At 34.2% G+C, this 16,169-nt stretch overlaps 2 protein-coding genes across 3 annotated transcripts; one reads left to right on the forward strand and one right to left on the reverse strand.

Moving 5' to 3' along the window:
* Positions 1–201: 201 nt before the first annotated feature.
* LOC135685148 (microtubule-associated protein 1 light chain 3 gamma) lies at positions 202–4,596 on the reverse strand. Its single transcript, XM_065200971.2, has 4 exons — positions 4,439–4,596; positions 4,200–4,255; positions 2,500–2,606; positions 202–1,161 (listed from the first exon to the last, which is right to left on the reverse strand). Exons 1-4 carry the CDS (start codon positions 4,491–4,493, stop codon positions 1,002–1,004), a joined length of 378 nt encoding a protein of 125 aa, XP_065057043.1. The 5' UTR covers positions 4,494–4,596; the 3' UTR covers positions 202–1,001.
* A 181-nt stretch (positions 4,597–4,777) lies between these two features.
* LOC135685133 (26S proteasome non-ATPase regulatory subunit 8) lies at positions 4,778–15,923 on the forward strand. Of its 2 annotated transcripts, none has more exons than XM_065200959.2 (9): positions 4,778–4,864; positions 11,173–11,245; positions 11,646–11,748; positions 11,998–12,091; positions 12,717–12,788; positions 13,703–13,729; positions 14,903–14,976; positions 15,223–15,334; positions 15,731–15,923. In XM_065200959.2, exons 1-9 carry the CDS (start codon positions 4,841–4,843, stop codon positions 15,857–15,859), a joined length of 708 nt encoding a protein of 235 aa, XP_065057031.2. In that variant the 5' UTR covers positions 4,778–4,840; the 3' UTR covers positions 15,860–15,923. The 2 variants fall into 2 exon arrangements, with proteins under 2 accessions (XP_065057031.2, XP_065057022.2); XM_065200950.2 differs by lacking the exon at positions 4,778–4,864 and adding an exon at positions 9,320–9,531.
* Positions 15,924–16,169: the final 246 nt, after the last annotated feature.

A 16,169-nucleotide genomic window follows, 5' to 3' on the forward strand; every position in this document is an offset into this window, starting at 1 on the left:
CTGTACTTTAGAAGTGGCAAAACTCTAAAATGTCTCTCGAGCATAATCCATAACTTGCAAGCTTTTGATAATGGTTATAAGACAGCAGAAAATAAACAGTCACCCCTGTCAGGCTGTGACTGAAGTCGTGGGATATCAGCAAATGCTTGTTCAATCTTACTATGACAAAAATCTAGAATATGAAACACAACAAAGAATGGATGAAAAGAGAATACTTCTTCTGCTAGAAACTTAACAATTATTCACTGCAATATACATAAATAATTAAATAAAGAAAACAGAAATGGCATGATGATCTGCAAATTCATTTTATATGAGTAAGTTCTAACTCCAAACACTAACAAATTGCTACTAAATTGTTAAAAATACATTCTTTTAAATCTCCCATTACAAAAATTAAGCAAATCATTTTGAAGTTGTTTGAGTGCCATCATGTCAATAGAATTATGATCAATTACAGTCTGGAATGTTACTAGGAAAGTAAAAAACATATTACTAAAAAAGCAAAAATATTCCCTTGCCCAACTTAGAGGTAATTCTTTAATAAAACAAGAATTACACAAATGAACATGAATTTGATTATGAAAGTGTTTTTAGAAGTAATTCAAGAATGATATACAGGCAAAGGGGTTCAACAGCAGAATATCATTTTTGAAATATTACAGTTCACTACCATTTCCTTTGAACCTACTATCTAAGCTACAAATGTAGAACTTAATTAGGGCACAAAAACCAATGACCCTTCTACAGACCTACACTGATTTAATATGCCAGTTTTATAAACAAAAAGTTCTAGCTATGGCATGCTGGCAGTCTATGCTTGATATGGCAAGCAGTAGTCATTGGAAAACATACTTTTAATCAAATCCAACTCAAATAATAATATCCATGTTTTCTACACTCCAGCAAAATAAGTTACAAATATTCCATCTGAAATAACCGTTCCTACAAAATGAGCTTAAGTCAATAGGGCATTTGGAAGAAAGGTTAACATTTCCAGTCTAGCCAAACATTTCTTGTGAAGCATAGGTCATATACAGGAAGCCATCTTCATCTTTTTCCTCTTTATAAACCTCAGCTAATGTTGTCGACATTGAGGCTAAGCTCTTGTTATTAACAATCAGATAGAAAGCTTGAGTTGGAGCCAATGACATGCGGTTCCTACAATAACAAATAAACACATGAGGAAAAAGAATTTCATGTGTACTAATTCAGTTTACAGAGCATGTATAAATAAACTATAAATATATAAACAGTCAAAAAGACTTTGTCTGCATTTGGTGTTAAGCTCATGTGTATATATTTTATGGTTGAGATGCCAACCAGAGAAGGTTGTGATCATAATGTTCCCAAAGTAGTTATGAAAAAGCAGATGACAAAGCACTGAACCAGAGCTTCAGAGACTAGATGACTGTTTTTCCCCCAATCAAAAGAATAAAAAAGTTCTAGAGCAATCAAACTTGGTTTCTTGGTTTCAATCATATCATAACATAACTTGGTTTCTTTATATGAAGAAGAGATGTTAAAAAAATAAAAAATATTGAAACAACACATTTAATAACCAAGAAGTGGGCTGCTGACAACTCTCAAGTAAAAATAATTGAAAAGAGCTTTCCAAGTTGACATTTTCAAATGCTTGTTGGTATTATTCAAGTTTTAACAATGAACAATACTTAACTCTAGTGCCATGCCTTCTATACTAAACAAAAGTATTTTTTTAACCATATATTTCTGCTATTCAAAATTCACTATTTTATCAAGGAAAAATGTCCGTCTTACAGTTTCACGCATATTGTCATTGTTGATCTAAAGATTCTCCCAAATAGGAAAATGCAATAACCAGCAGCTTGGGTTAGCATGTGCTTGCTGACATTGACAACAATGGATACTAAAAGCTCTTGCGCAAAGTCTTAGTTTATCAAGATTAACTGATGTAGAAACATGCTGAGATTTTTAAGAAAACTGTTTGTTGGATATGATGACAACTCTAAATTTTTAAAAAGAAAAAGTCAAACAAATGATCAACGAGTACAGTTGAAAAAATCAACTATACATAAAGTCAACTTTCACATATTTCATATAAAACAGTCTGCCATTGACTTCAGTTTTGTAAATTTGCAGTTCCATTTCTTTGCATATTATTCTTTGTGGAACGTTAAATAAATTTGTCAAAAGAATAGGACATAAAACATTTGGAGCATGAGGAGAATTTCTCTTTTGGAGAAGTTGCTTTATGAACAAGCTGGGATAAAAACAATTTCTAAACAAAAGTGTAGTGTAGCAAACCACCAATGCCTTATTGCTCAAAATTTCAATCTACAACATTTAATTGATTTTCTATGATTTATTATCAACAGCTAACCAGAATACCATCCACATCCACAAGCCAAATTTATGTCACAAGAATAAATAGCACATATTTTTCATTTGAACAAAATGTCACACATAAATGTTTCATAAATTGGTGGTAAATTACAACTTCAAACTTCCAACACTCACCTAATAATAGTCACAAACTGACTCATAGTGAGTTCCTGTGGTACCAAAAACTTTGTTTTGTCCAATAGTGGAAGAGTTTTTTCTTTGTGGTATCTTTCAACAATTACCTAAAGAATTAAAAGTTTAAAGATCAGAAAAAGTTAAGAAAATTTTTTTCAAAGTCAACCAACATTGATTATCACAACTCTGCTGCTATTCTCCATGCCAGGTTTATCATCAGTTTTGAGCTTTGGCTATCTTTAGACTTTCTTGAAAATGGACTTCAGATTTGAAATCTTCATCTTCAAGTTAGTTTTTACTAAACATTTTGTGTTGTTTTGGCCATTTGGCCACAAGTTACTTTGCTTTGAATAGTTTAATATTTCTTTAGATTTGACCATAAAAATTTCATAAATTTAGATTTGCTGTAGAAAAAATTTTTTTACTACAGCAAAAAAAGACCAGAACAGAGAATTTTTGTATTTAAAATAAAAGTACCAAAGAGACCAGCCCCAGTAGCTATGAAATACATAAATTATAAAAAACAAGTCAGATGAAAGCTGCTATGGTCAATACATAAAATATTATCCCTCTTAGTGGGCACATAATAAAGCATTTGGTTGGGAGGACAATTATTCAGATTGGGGCGCATTAGGAATGTTGGTGCCTTATCAAAAATTTACAGTACTGATCTACTCTAAGTACATATTTTAATATTAATTATTCATTTTGTGACTGGCATTTTGAGAACATAAAATTACATTTCAACCAATGACTTCTGGACAATTCTGGGTCATTTAAGATCATTTTGTTTGCATAAATAATTGAAATGAAATAATCATTCATAGCTAAGTGACCATCTGCATCTGAATCCTGGGTTGATAGTCTGGACCACAGGGGCCATCATTTCTATTTACATGTATCATGCAGGCACATTATTATGAAATCAATTTATCAATTCAGCTTATAATTTTCACTGAACCATCAGAGTGACATAAATGTTTGAACTCTAAGATAGCACACTATGTTGTTTAAATTGTATGTGCAACACTTTGTTTAAAATATTGAGTTTTCTCTTCGTCAAACGTCAACTCGTAGTAATGGCACGTATTTAAAAATGCGATGTTAACTTAAAATCTAGAGACATATTCCAGGAAAAAAATTGATTGTGAAAAAGTAACATTAGGTTTGTAAACGTTTAATTGCAGTCTATTTATAAGTATGAGAACATGATCGGTTCGTCTGCTACTGTATTGTGGAAATGTGAAAATAGATGACAAGTATATAAAATAATGCAAAGTGGAGCAGTCAACGCGTAGCTAGAGGTTGTTGACTTCACTAGGACTGGTCCCTTCTATAACCCCATCTAATCAATGACCTAAGCCACTGAAATTGAATGATGCGGACCGCTTTAGCTTTTTCTAGATTAAATCTAGCCATGCCTGCTACTATGCCGCTCTCGTTAACAGTCACACCCAAAAAAGCTGTGGCCTAACTTTACTATTACCCACAAGAGTGAACTAATTTCGAAGCAATTAAGTGTTTCGGCAAGATATTAGAAAATGAACTTAGCATTTAAAAAAAGCGGTATAACATAGAAATTAAAGTATTTTTTCTGACGCCGATCTTGGTACAATCGACAGCAAAGGAAATGGAAATCTTGGTGAAGAAAAACAGAAGGTAGACCACAAGAAAATATTTCAACTTTATCAGCCCCTTACCGGAATTTTAGATGGGAATTTAGCTCTGATGCCAGCAACTTCATCTCTTCTGCTTGCTGAAATAAAGGAAAACGTGATGATGGAAAGTGCTAGCCAAACAGATGGGAATGAACGAAGAGCACAAATCTATAGACAATCGACACGTTGGGTCGAAGACAACAGGCTAGGCCCCCATATCATGTTAAATACAAATTAAAAAGATGGCGTATATCTAAGATTAATCTTAAAATGAATCCTACCAAAGCTTTTCCTTTGCTTGAAGGGCTTGCCAGCTTTAGCTTCACTATCACCCATCTTTACTTAGTAATGTTCACCAACGATGTTTTTGTGACCTGGTGATAAGTGAAGAGCAGACAGTCAAAGTAACTTCATCTCTGACCAACTTTAAGTACAGTACCGAAATTAGCGGTCTTGCATGACGATTGGTTGTGCTCACAATTTTAAGAGTTTTGATTCGTTGAAAATTTATTACGTAAATCTTTTTAACCTGCTTTTAAATGAACGAAGGCGTGGTTGTAGGATAAAGACCGATAAATGTTTTTCGTTCCTTCTTTTGTTCTAAATTACACATCCCATGGCAACTTTGAGCGCTGATAAGGGTCATTAGACCATGGTCTTAAAGAACAATTCTTGTGATTAATATGAACACTCGTTGTCATCATGAAGTAAGTTCATGAAATTTTTCATCAAGCGGTTGGTTGCCTTCGCGAGATTTGGCAATCTACTTTATTTTGGTTTTTTGCTTTGCCATTCCTCTGCGCTTTCGCCATGTTGTTCTAAGGTAGAGAATGTTCGCGATACAAAAAATCTCAATGATCGGGAAAATAGGTCAGATCAGAAATGCGGGAAAGAGTGACAACAGACTGAATAGTATGTTTTCCTAAAACTGGGAACAATTAAACAACAAATTTATTCGTGACCACAACTATATATTACGACAGTTAAAAATGCTTTTTATATTGATGATAACTTATCTTCTTAATTTTAAAATGAGTTTGACAATGTCTTTAGTTATACCGCTGTAGAGTGCAGTATTCTTCAATTCTACAAGGGTGTTTATATAGAGCATTTCTTCAAACATCGCTCCATCAATGGCTTCATTTTGGCTGATACAAGCAATATCTTGATACAAGTAATATAATATTAGTCTTTTTACTGACTGATTTTTTGTACAGCTTGCTCACTGAAAACTTTTCAAATTAAGGAAATATGGCAAAGCAGATTGTGATACCAACATAGGCGTAAACTTGCATTTTTTCAGGGGGGGGGGGGGGGGGCTCAAAAAATTAATGACAATTCCTAATGGCAGCTGCTGATGTCACAGGATAGAAAGTGGATTAGCTAAGGACTTAAAGGTGATTTTTCCGTGCATTTTTCATTATCGAGGAAAAAGAAACACACGAATGAAATGATTGAAAGTTTATTTTTAAATCATAATCAGTTTTTTTAGGTTGAGATCATCAGTTCTATTTAGGCACCCAAAATGTTTATGCGTGGAGACAATAATACACTAGGGTATCAAAAGTATTGCACCACCTTTTTCAAAATGGCGGCACTTTTTATAAACTTTTCGGCAATACAAAACATTTGAATGCAGAAATTGGGTAAAATAGGCCTATTTTGTAGCAAATTTCAGCGGGAAAAAGTTGCAAATTTTGCTGACACCATAGAAAACTTAGTTAGAAATGTTAATAAATTTTAAGACCTTTTGTTTGTAAAAATGTAGACCATGCCTAAGGAAGCAAAATTTTCAAATGAAGGGAGAGTCGCTATAAAATATTTACAGGGAAGTGCTTTTCAGTTTTCAAAAAAAAGGTTGACCAAGATAGATCCAGCCACACAACAGCGGCGGGAAATTAAAAAAGATTCCTCGAGAGTGTTACAGTAATAAAGAAACCAAGAAGTGGGCGACCAAAAATAAATTGATGTTAGAGGGGAACGAATTTGTCGGTTTTATTTCACTGCGTTCGCATCTATAAGACATAAAACTCGAAACTGGACAAGGTATAACAAACTAATCTAAAAATTGGTAAAGCACTTCCTTATTTTCCAGGGGGGCTCAGCCCTCCTCCCCCCCCACCCCCCTCGGTTTTCGTCAGGAGGGGCTGAAGCCCCAGAGCCCCCCTTAGCTGTCATAAACTGATTTGGCCAGAATTCAGCCGCATTTTGCAAAAAAGCAACGAAAACGCAAAGGAAACAAAACTTTTTGCACAGGTAATATTCAAAATCTTTTGAAATAATTTCAAAATTGCAAATGACAAATGATGAAATAAAATGAAAGATAACAGACAGTTTAAGATAAAAGCAAGTGAAAACTTTTGTAACCTTCAAAGCAAATTTTGATTACGCTATCACTCCCCACAATCAGCAAAAATTTAGCTTTTTTGTATCTGCGTCTAGCTGGCTGAATTTGGGTGCCAACCATAAAATATTTGGCTTCCAGCCATTCCAAACATCTTGCAAAATCCTGAAAGGGGAAGTCACAATTAGCTCCCAAAATGAAACCACAGATGCTTGTGTAAAGTGTTTGCATTTGGTAACGATAGACAACGGATCAATGGAAACAATGATTTTTAAAAAAATATCAAAATTATGCTAGGGTTATGCTAAATGACGATTTTTGGTCAATATTATGCTAAAAGCGTGATATCACACTGATGGTCCGCTTACTACAATGGACCGCATAGATCTGTTAGCCTACTACATTATACTTTGCTACATGGTACATAAATCAATTCCTTGACTGCGCCAACCTTCCCCTTTTCGAGTATATTTACCACCGCTAGCATTTCGTCCATATTTATAATTATATATACTGCTACCAGGGATTAATTTAAGGGTTTTTGGACGAACACGGCTAAGCGCAATGTGACGACAAGTCCGTAATTTCGACTATAACCCTAAATAATATACACAGGGCCGTCGCGAGGCAAGCCTTGTTGGGGGAGGGGGGGGGGGGGGAGGACAAATTTACCTGACTGAAAAATTATTGCCTGAAAATCTTTAGTTACTGTTACAAATCTCTACAATACATTTTGTCAATCTAACTCTGTATATTATTCGCAACTTTTATTTTTATATGATAATAACGTTTTAATCTGTATATCGGGACGGGCAAAGAATATGGTTACTGCCCGAAGTGGCACCATGGTTATGGCCAAAGGACCAGAAACTTTTCGAATTTTTATGCTTCCAGTTCTTTGGAAAATGCACTCTTTTAAGCACATTTCACTAAAGCAGTCCTCTTAATCCTGTTGAAAATTCTTTTTTGCAAACAAATTGAACAACAGATAAAAACAACTGGTACAATTTCGCTGTGGTCTTGAAAAATACCATGTTGTCAGTTACTTCTAAAGCTAGGTAACAAGAAGCACTGGCTGTCAAATGAGATCCCTCTTTCCATCTTAGCATGCCTTTTGAATGTTAAAATAAATCTGGAGCTCATAGTGAATTGCAGTTGACGCTTCTACCGAGAAACATCAGGGGAAATGGACACAAGAAACAAATTTACCTAAAGAGTGCCTGGATTTTTGGATTTAGTGCCAACAAGAAATATTCAAGTTTTCAAATCGTTATCTTGTTTACCTTCGTTCATATCAAGGTATATCATATTTAACCAACGGAGCAACTGCCTTTGCTTGATCCTTCATTGATTTTATGACAGGAAGGTCTCTGAAGTACCTACAGCGTTTCTTCCACCGAGCGAATTTTACCTGAAATTTCATATACCTGAAATTCTAGAAATATATTTTAAGAATTTAATAATTTTGATCTCATAACCTGAAAGAGCATCATGAAATACCTCTAATTTTGCAAGTTCAGTTTAAAGCATTACGAATTGGCTGAGATATGGCCACATGAGAACAAGCTCTTGCCCCATCATCAAACCTCTGTAATTTGGTCTTGGTTTATAACTTTATGAACCAGGCCAGAATAACAGTAATCCGTTAGCAACTTGAAATCTTTCATTGGCCATATCTCGCCGAATTTGGATTATATATATCTAACTAATTTTGCACATTGAGAGGTATTTTATGCCGTTCTTTCAGATTATGTGGCCAAATTTAAGAAATTCTAAAAATAGATTTTTGATGACGTCACACTTTGGTACTCTTTTGAGGGGTGATTGGGGGGTGTGACACTTGGTACTTTGGTACTAGTGCCCAGGATGCTGTTGGGTATCGCAGTATAACCTTACAACTATATGCATGTTGTTCAACTGAAACTTTGCTTTTGAATGACAGTTTGTATACACTTTTTTATAAGAACCAGTAAATTTAAGTTTAGGCTGACTGTTCTTTTTTTTCGAAAATCTGAAGCTGGATTGTTCTTAAATTTTTCTTATATTAAGAGGGTGTAAGCAGTAGGATTGCTAGCTTTTTTGCTCTAGGTGGTGTTCAGGTCTCGTTTGCCAACAAAGTGAGTGAGACAACCTTCATGTGGTGACAAGTTTGAATATATGCCGAAGAAGCACCCACTTATGGCCAAAATCGTTATTTTTTAGATAAAACGTTGTTCCAAATTGCATTTTGCAGAAGCACAGTCTTAGCTTGTTCTTAATTTGTTCTTAAATTTTGACCAATTTTGATGCTCGTGTTCTTATAAAATTGTTCTTATGAAATGAAAAGAGTGTATTTGAGATTTGTCTTTCCAATGTTTTCGTTGTTTTTGGTCGTTTCTGCGACAGCATGGAATATATCAGCGATCATAACCACGAAAAATTTGGTGTTCGAGCTGCATGAAAAGTCGAGGCACGCCATGCAAACCAGCAAGCGCCGTTAATTTCACTAAAAATCGTTCACCGTTGATTTTTCCATTACCGCCCAATTTGATGAAGATTACCGAATTATCTACAAAGAAAAGACAATTACCGCAATACCGCCAAACCCAACCCCTCCACCCCCTTAATAGAGCTTTTACTGTATGTACATACAGCAGCGTAACAGACTAAAGTTGCTTTTAGTGAAAAATTAAGGACCTTCGACTTTAGGGATCCCCGTCATTAAATTTAGTTGAAGGTTAACTCATTTCCTCCCCTTCTAAATAAAAAATAGGGACTCTCCTTTGTTCGTAGGCTACTCTGGCGTGAAGAGAGACATTAAGGTGGCATCAGCCCATTAAGGTGTACCTAACCCGTTGTTACCTTTCAGTGAAAAAGCACTTCGAAAGGCTGAAGTTGTTTATAGGCTATAAGAGTATGCAGTTGAAAATGGCTTCAACTTCATCAACGTCCTTAAATGCAGTTATTTCGATGTATCAAAATCTGATAAAAGAATGGAATAAAAAACCTCCAAACCTGGAGGCAATAGGAAAATTATTGACGAGTATGAAGGTTAGTATAATGTCGTCTGATCTGAATTAGGCCTACAGATGATGCAAAACAGATTTAACAGCCAACTTCAAAGTCGTGTAATCAAGCTATGTAATCAGGCTTATGGGCCACTATGGTTTATTTTCTTGTATGGTTTAAGACATAGCCTTTCTAAGGGAAATTAGCTACGGGGCCGAACCTTTGTTGGTACAAAGAGGAGGGCAATAGCCTATTCTACTGTTTTAAACAATGGAAAAGTCACTGGCCTGCAGAGACAATTGCCTCCTAGTTAGTATGTTAAAAAGGCTCTGGTTTAGGAACATCCAAAGTGAAAAGGACATATTTTAGCAATGTTTTTATTGAAGGAAACTGACAAGATTGGACTTAACTTAAAAGCACACCCTTTAACAAGAATCTAGAACCCCATCTAAAATTGTTGTTGTTGATTTCCAAAGTGTGTGTTTGAAAATTGTCTGTTTTGTACAATCCTGTCCTGAAGTGATTCCAATCGTCAGGAAAAACTGATTGCCCGATTCGGTCTTTTACCATGCCAGACTTTGTTTCTTGCATGGACTTTGTAACTTACTTTGTTTCTTGCATGGGCTTACTTTGATTCTAAAGTCCATAGAGTCCAGAAAGAAAAAGGAAAGAATCAAAATTTGTTTCATCCAATCCAGGCTCAAAAGATAGATGTACGGGCATAGGATTATACCTAAAGATAAAGCTACTGTATAAGTAAAACTTGGTACCACAACCCACCGAAAAAAGAAGATGGCAATCTGAGGATAGAAACCTCAGAAAATACCTAACTTAATACATTTTTCAGCCTTGCATATTTTTCAACAGCTCACAAAAGTTGCAAGCTGTCATAAACATATCACTTCAAACAAATGTGAATAGATCAAATGCAAATCCTGGTAAAACCAGAACCAATGCAAATCCATCTCACAGCCTTAGCAATAAAATTATTCAAGCATGAAAACTTGTTACAACTTGAATATTAAATCTAAAATATTTTAAAAATTTTGAACTGAATAAGGAAAATGTGATTAACAAAAATAACACCAATTTTATAGGCAAAAATTTGCTACTGAGGAAACATCTCAACTGAAATTTTATTTAAGAAATGAGTGTCTCATTAAAAATTGCCTTTTCAAAAGTGCTTTTGTTTGCTTCAAGTGAAAAGGTATCGATTTTGAGATTGGGAATTTTGGTATGTGATGCTTGTCTGTATATTCTTTGGATCCCTTTCCACATAATTGCCACGTATGTGAGATTGACATATTGTGGTAACTTCAAAAGACACCTTTTAACATTTTAAATTATCAAACCAGTTTGTGGTGCCATATATTTTCCATCACATGTATTTGTGATGTTGTATATCTTTCCTATTTTACTCTAAGAAGTATTCTTTCTTTTATTTGTCTTTTCTTTACAGTTAAACACACATTTTTTTGCCACAGATGAGTTAGTTATGATAGCTCATTTTAAAAAGACAAAGAAAGCAAACAAATCTTTGTTAAGTGGTATTTAGTATGAATATAAGGAGGAATCAGTGATAACTTGTTTCTAGATTTTGATGTTGACTACAAACTAGAAAAGTACTTTGAAAATTAAAGCTTTCTCGCAATTAAAAATAATTGATTCATTCTTGCACAACAGCTTGCTCTGACTAGTTTCCAATACATGCCAACTTCAGGGTCAAAACCAACATCTCAAGAACTTATCCTAGCAAGTAAGTAAAATTTCAATATTCTCCCAGTCTCTGGAAACAGAATGAGAATTGTTCATTATGTTTTTTTCATGTTGTCATTATAAGCAACTTTCTTTATGTATATTGTCTTCTATAAACATGACTAGTACCCTTCATATGAACAACTCTTTCAGTAATTATATACTTAAATTGTGTTTTATTTCTGATTCTTGCTTTTTCTTTAGTTGGTATTAAAAACTACTTTATCAAGCATTAATATATTTTTCCTTTTTTCCTTTTTATTTGACTTACAAATTCATTTTCCAATGCACAGGCTATTCAATTTTTTTAATTGTTTGCCCTCATTTTGAATGCATACATTGTCTTGCTTTTATTTATTTATTTATTTATTTATTTATTTATTTGATTTTTCTCATTTTAGGAGATGTTTTAGAGATTGGAGTTCAGTGGAGTGTTCTTGTAAAAGATATACCATCATTTGAGCGATATTTGGCACAGCTCAAGTGCTATTACTATGATTACAGGTTTGCAAATTTTTCTTTAATTGTTTTTGCAAAGGTAAGATACTACTTGTTTGAGCACCCCTACCCTTACATCTGTTGCTGTGGAAGATGGTTATAATGATTAGAGAAAATATGAAATTTATATTGACCTTGAGAAGAAAAGTAACAATTTGTAAATGCTTTTATCCTCTCAAACTCTTCAATTAGCAACTGTTTCTAATCTATAAGATCATTAGTTTTCACAGATTTATCTTTTCTTATTTCTTATAGTGGTATTCTTCCAGAATCCCCTTACATGTACCAACTCCTAGGTTTGAATTTGATGAGCCTGTTGGCACAGAATCGTCTTGGTGAATTCCATACTGTAAGTTTTCTAACACTTTCTTATAAAGACTGTGGAATGTTTGCTAAAGCAATGTAGAACAATTATCATATAAACTGTATTTTTAATCATATAAAGTCTTATAAAGCTTGTAAAGTGCAATATGCACAAGAGCATATCTTGCAGGAGTTTGTGAGTTTTTTCTGGTTTTCAATTAGTGTCTTTGTTCCTGAATTTTACTTTTGATAACACTCAACCCTTCCTGTGGGTCATAAATTAACTGGAGAGCCATAGTGTATATGCTGAAAGTTGCACAGCAATGCAAGTGCTGCCAATTTGTAGAACATTGTTGACAAAAAAATCTTGTTTCTCAGGCTGATAAATATCATTTATCCAGGTTTAACTGAATCTGAAATATTCAACACATCAAATTTTTCAAATGGATTAGATCAGTTAGATTAGATTTTGTCTATAATTCTAATCTACAGATTTTTGCAAGTTGATTTTTTATAAGGTCATCCTATAAGGAAGCCAAAAGAGCCTAGAAAGGATAATTCTGTGTTAAATTGGTCAATGCTAACTGTTAATTGTCTCATATGATAAATCTTATCAAGTTATCATCATCATTGTGATTATTGGTTCTGAGATTAGCTGCTTTGTTTTATAGGAACTTGAACTTCTTCCTGCTAAACAAATACAAGAAAGTGTTTACATACGATGTCCTGTTGCCTTAGAGCAGGTGTGTGTGCTTCTTGATTTTTCTCTGATTCAGTTTCTCAGGGTTTGCTTCAATGATATCTCAAATTATTTCATGTGTCATTTCTGCTAGATTCCTAAAATTGTTTGGTTTTGTGTCACTTTCTTTCTACAAAACTTTATTTTGTATAAAATTCTCTAATAGCTTTTCTGTTTCATAAGCAGATTTATCTATGTGCAAATTGTGGATTGTCTGTTTGGGCAGCCTATTTGCAAAAAAGGGTTTTTAATAAAACAAATTGAAACAAAAGAAACGAATTTGAAGAAAAGAATAGTTCCATAAGTCTTTTTATTGCTTAATTTCCAAGGAAATAAGCCAAGGCTTATGGGGCCTCATAAAAAAAGATTCCATTTTAAAACTGGAATTAGTCAAACATAGCAAAAGCATACCTTAAAGATAGCAAGATGTTTTAAAAGATTGCAAAAAATGACTGCAAGAAATATTCTGAAATGCTTTTTAAGCTAATCTAAAAGGCGTGATGGCAAAAATTTACTTTCAAACATCCCTAGGGCCTCTGACAACCTCTTGCCGGCCCCTTTTGAGGTACCGCTAGTATAACGATTGTCCCATAAAATTATAGGTACAAAATATCATAATGAATTTTAGTTTATTTTTCAAAAGCTGCTTTATTAGTCTAAAAATTCTATCAACTTGAGCCCCCCGCAGCCTCCCACACTTTCAATTTTCTTGGCGCTGCCCCTGATGTAGATCAGTTTGGAAATAGAAATTTGAAACTGTCATTCACAAGCAGTTTTTTCAAAGTGATTGTTGCAACGTAGTACTTTATTCTGTTTACAAATAATTTTTTTATTTTCAGTTAAAATTGTTAGCATTGCATGAAAACAATACAATCATTTGGCTCAAAGCCCTTAGTTATTTATTATTTTCTTCTTCAGTATTTAATGGAAGGAAGCTATCACAAGGTATCTATCTGATTTTGCTTTTGAAGAATAAATTTTATCTGAATACACTTCTTGTTGATTATGAACTTTGGAGTGTGATGACGTAATGACTAACGTAGCTTTGAACGGCACAGTTCTCGTCCTCTTGAAGTGACATGTTAGTGAAGATAAAAAGAATTTTCTGTTAAGGATAACACACTTAACAACTATATTTTAACATGGATTAGAAACGCCATCGTGAGACGATGAAAACAGGACAACATTTTGTATTTTGGTGGTACAGAACTTAAAAGTGGCTTTGAAAGAAGCAAACATTTTACAACATATTGGCTAAAAGCTTTTTCGTCTGACACTCCTCAGAGCATAAAACGTCAGAATAAGTGTCCGAAAGAACACAATGGAAATGTATACCAAGAAGTGGATTCAAATAGGCCAATCAGAAAAACGCAAGCACAAGACCGGTATAGTTGACCAATCAGTGCTGCGTGCCTAAAGAAAAAATACCACTGGAGTCCAGGAGAGAAAACGAACTCTTTCTGTCTACACAATGGAGGTTTTTTCGTTTGTATGTAGATCGATTCCAAAACTGCTAGATAGAAGGACGACCGGGCTCTGCAAATTATCTGAAACATGTCATCATTATAGAGTTTTGCACAATCTGGGTTATCTAAAAGATGTTGACCGATGACAGATGACGTTTTATGCTCTGAGGAGTGTCAGACAAAAACGCTCTTAGCCAATATCTTGTATAATGTTTGCTTTTTTCAAAGCCATTTTCATTTTGTTTCTGTGGAACCTCTTTAACTCGATTTTGTATTTGCTAGGCAAAAGTTGTATACTCCTCCTGACCATTATTATTATTACTAAGCGCTTAGACTTAAATTTAATTTGAGGTCTGTCTGAAGTTTTATCCAGCAAAGAAGAACGTGACCCTTCCAATCACATTTTATTGTCCATGGTGAACAAACCGATAGCCTAGCAGCATCGTAAGCAAATGTCCATTATCCAATCAAACATAGCAATACATAACACATGACCTGAAAGCTAATCACATCTTTAAAAAATCACATCTTTAAATAGTCTTCAACCGACTTTTCGTAGCATTTCTACATCAGTAATTAGGATGAATGTTTATTTAGGCCTTTTGTTGATTTATGCGTAATTATTACTGAAGACATTTCATCCTATTTGCAGGTGTTTCTTGCTAAAGAAAATGTTCCTGCCGAAGCGTACTACTTCTTTATCAACATTCTCGTGGACACCCTAAGGTCTGATACTTTGATGTATTTTAGTAAATTATCACTTTGGTCCATCCCTAAATGGTTATATGATGCTTAGTGATACCAAACCTTTCTCAAATGACATACAAAAGACTATAGATAACTAGATCACTAGCATCAATGTAGACAGAAGTAAAATTCAATATATAACTATACTATTGATCAAGTCTTGAGAATTGGAAGCTCTTTGGCTATTTTGTTTCCACATCTTCATCAGTTGTGATTTGTTTACAGAGACGAAGTAGCTGCTTGCATGGAGAAATCATATGAGAACATCACAGTGAAAGAAGCAACTAGAATGCTGTTTTTTCAGAATGATGCAAAGATGAAAGAGTACTCGATCAAGGTAAATTCTGTAACTATAAGACTTTTATAAACTATACAGCTGCTTTTGTGGAGAAAGCCAACTCTATTAAAGAATTTATCTCAAAGCTCAATCAGTTTTCCTAAAAATGCATATAGTTTATCGTTTACACTTCCATACATCCTATAGCCTTTTGATAATCGCATTTCTAAGCGTGAAACTTGGAGTAGCAACTTACAACCGCCCTATTCTATTCAACAAAAACTTGTACAGCTATGCCTATACGGTATCGAACACTTTATGTCAGATTCTTGTTTAGAATTTCTTGGAAGTAACGTGTAATATAATAAATTGTAGTGGCCTTCTGAAACCACGCTTAATGCTTTCTTCCATTCCACCATTGCTTAGTTTTGTCTTATAAGTATTTCCACGTTGTAGCGTGGCTGGAAGGCTCAAGATGGCTCGTACCACTTCAAAGCAGATGTACACGATAAACAAGAAATTTCAGCTGGTAAAGTAATCGAACAATGCCTAGGCTATGCCAAAGAGTTAGAAAGAATTGTTTGATAGTGTTTATCGTTGTAAATTAGTTGAAGGTTATTTACTATATATTGTTAAAGTGGCATTTCAATTTTTGCTTTTCTTTACGTGAATTTCTCATTAACTATTTGGGTTTAGCGTGATCGTGTGTCTACTCTTAAGGCAATGCTACTTACTTGCTGAGGCTATCATTACGAAGATATGTTTGGGATACACAGGAATCTTTTTAGAGACACTTCTGGCCCTCGTGTTCATGAGTTAGCTCAAGCAGTTTTACTTTTCATTAGAAAATTCACAGTTTACTGAGTATGTGGAGCTTATAAATCAGTTGCATCCA

Source organism: Rhopilema esculentum, chromosome 10, assembly GCF_057945365.1.
Source record: "Rhopilema esculentum isolate cy_ngs chromosome 10, ASM5794536v1, whole genome shotgun sequence".
Lineage (NCBI taxonomy): Eukaryota > Metazoa > Cnidaria > Scyphozoa > Rhizostomeae > Rhizostomatidae > Rhopilema > Rhopilema esculentum.

Bases quoted from the DNA above. Each gene is read 5' to 3' on its own strand.
- LOC135685148 (XM_065200971.2), bottom strand. From the start codon at position 4,493: ATGGGTGATAGTGAAGCTAAAGCTGGCAAGCCCTTCAAGCAAAGGAAA. The intron at 4,256-4,438 runs GTAGGATTCATT...CCTTTATTTCAG, and splicing joins CAAGCAAAGGAAAAGCTTTG to CAAGCAGAAGAGATGAAGTT. The intron at 2,607-4,199 runs GTAAGGGGCTGA...TTAATTCTTTAG, and splicing joins AATTCCCATCTAAAATTCCG to GTAATTGTTGAAAGATACCA.
- LOC135685133 (XM_065200950.2), top strand. From the start codon at position 9,397: ATGCAGTTGAAAATGGCTTCAACTTCATCAACGTCCTTAAATGCAGTT. The intron at 13,730-14,902 runs GTATCTATCTGA...TCCTATTTGCAG, and splicing joins TGGAAGGAAGCTATCACAAG to GTGTTTCTTGCTAAAGAAAA. The intron at 15,335-15,730 runs GTAAATTCTGTA...TCCACGTTGTAG, and splicing joins TGAAAGAGTACTCGATCAAG to CGTGGCTGGAAGGCTCAAGA.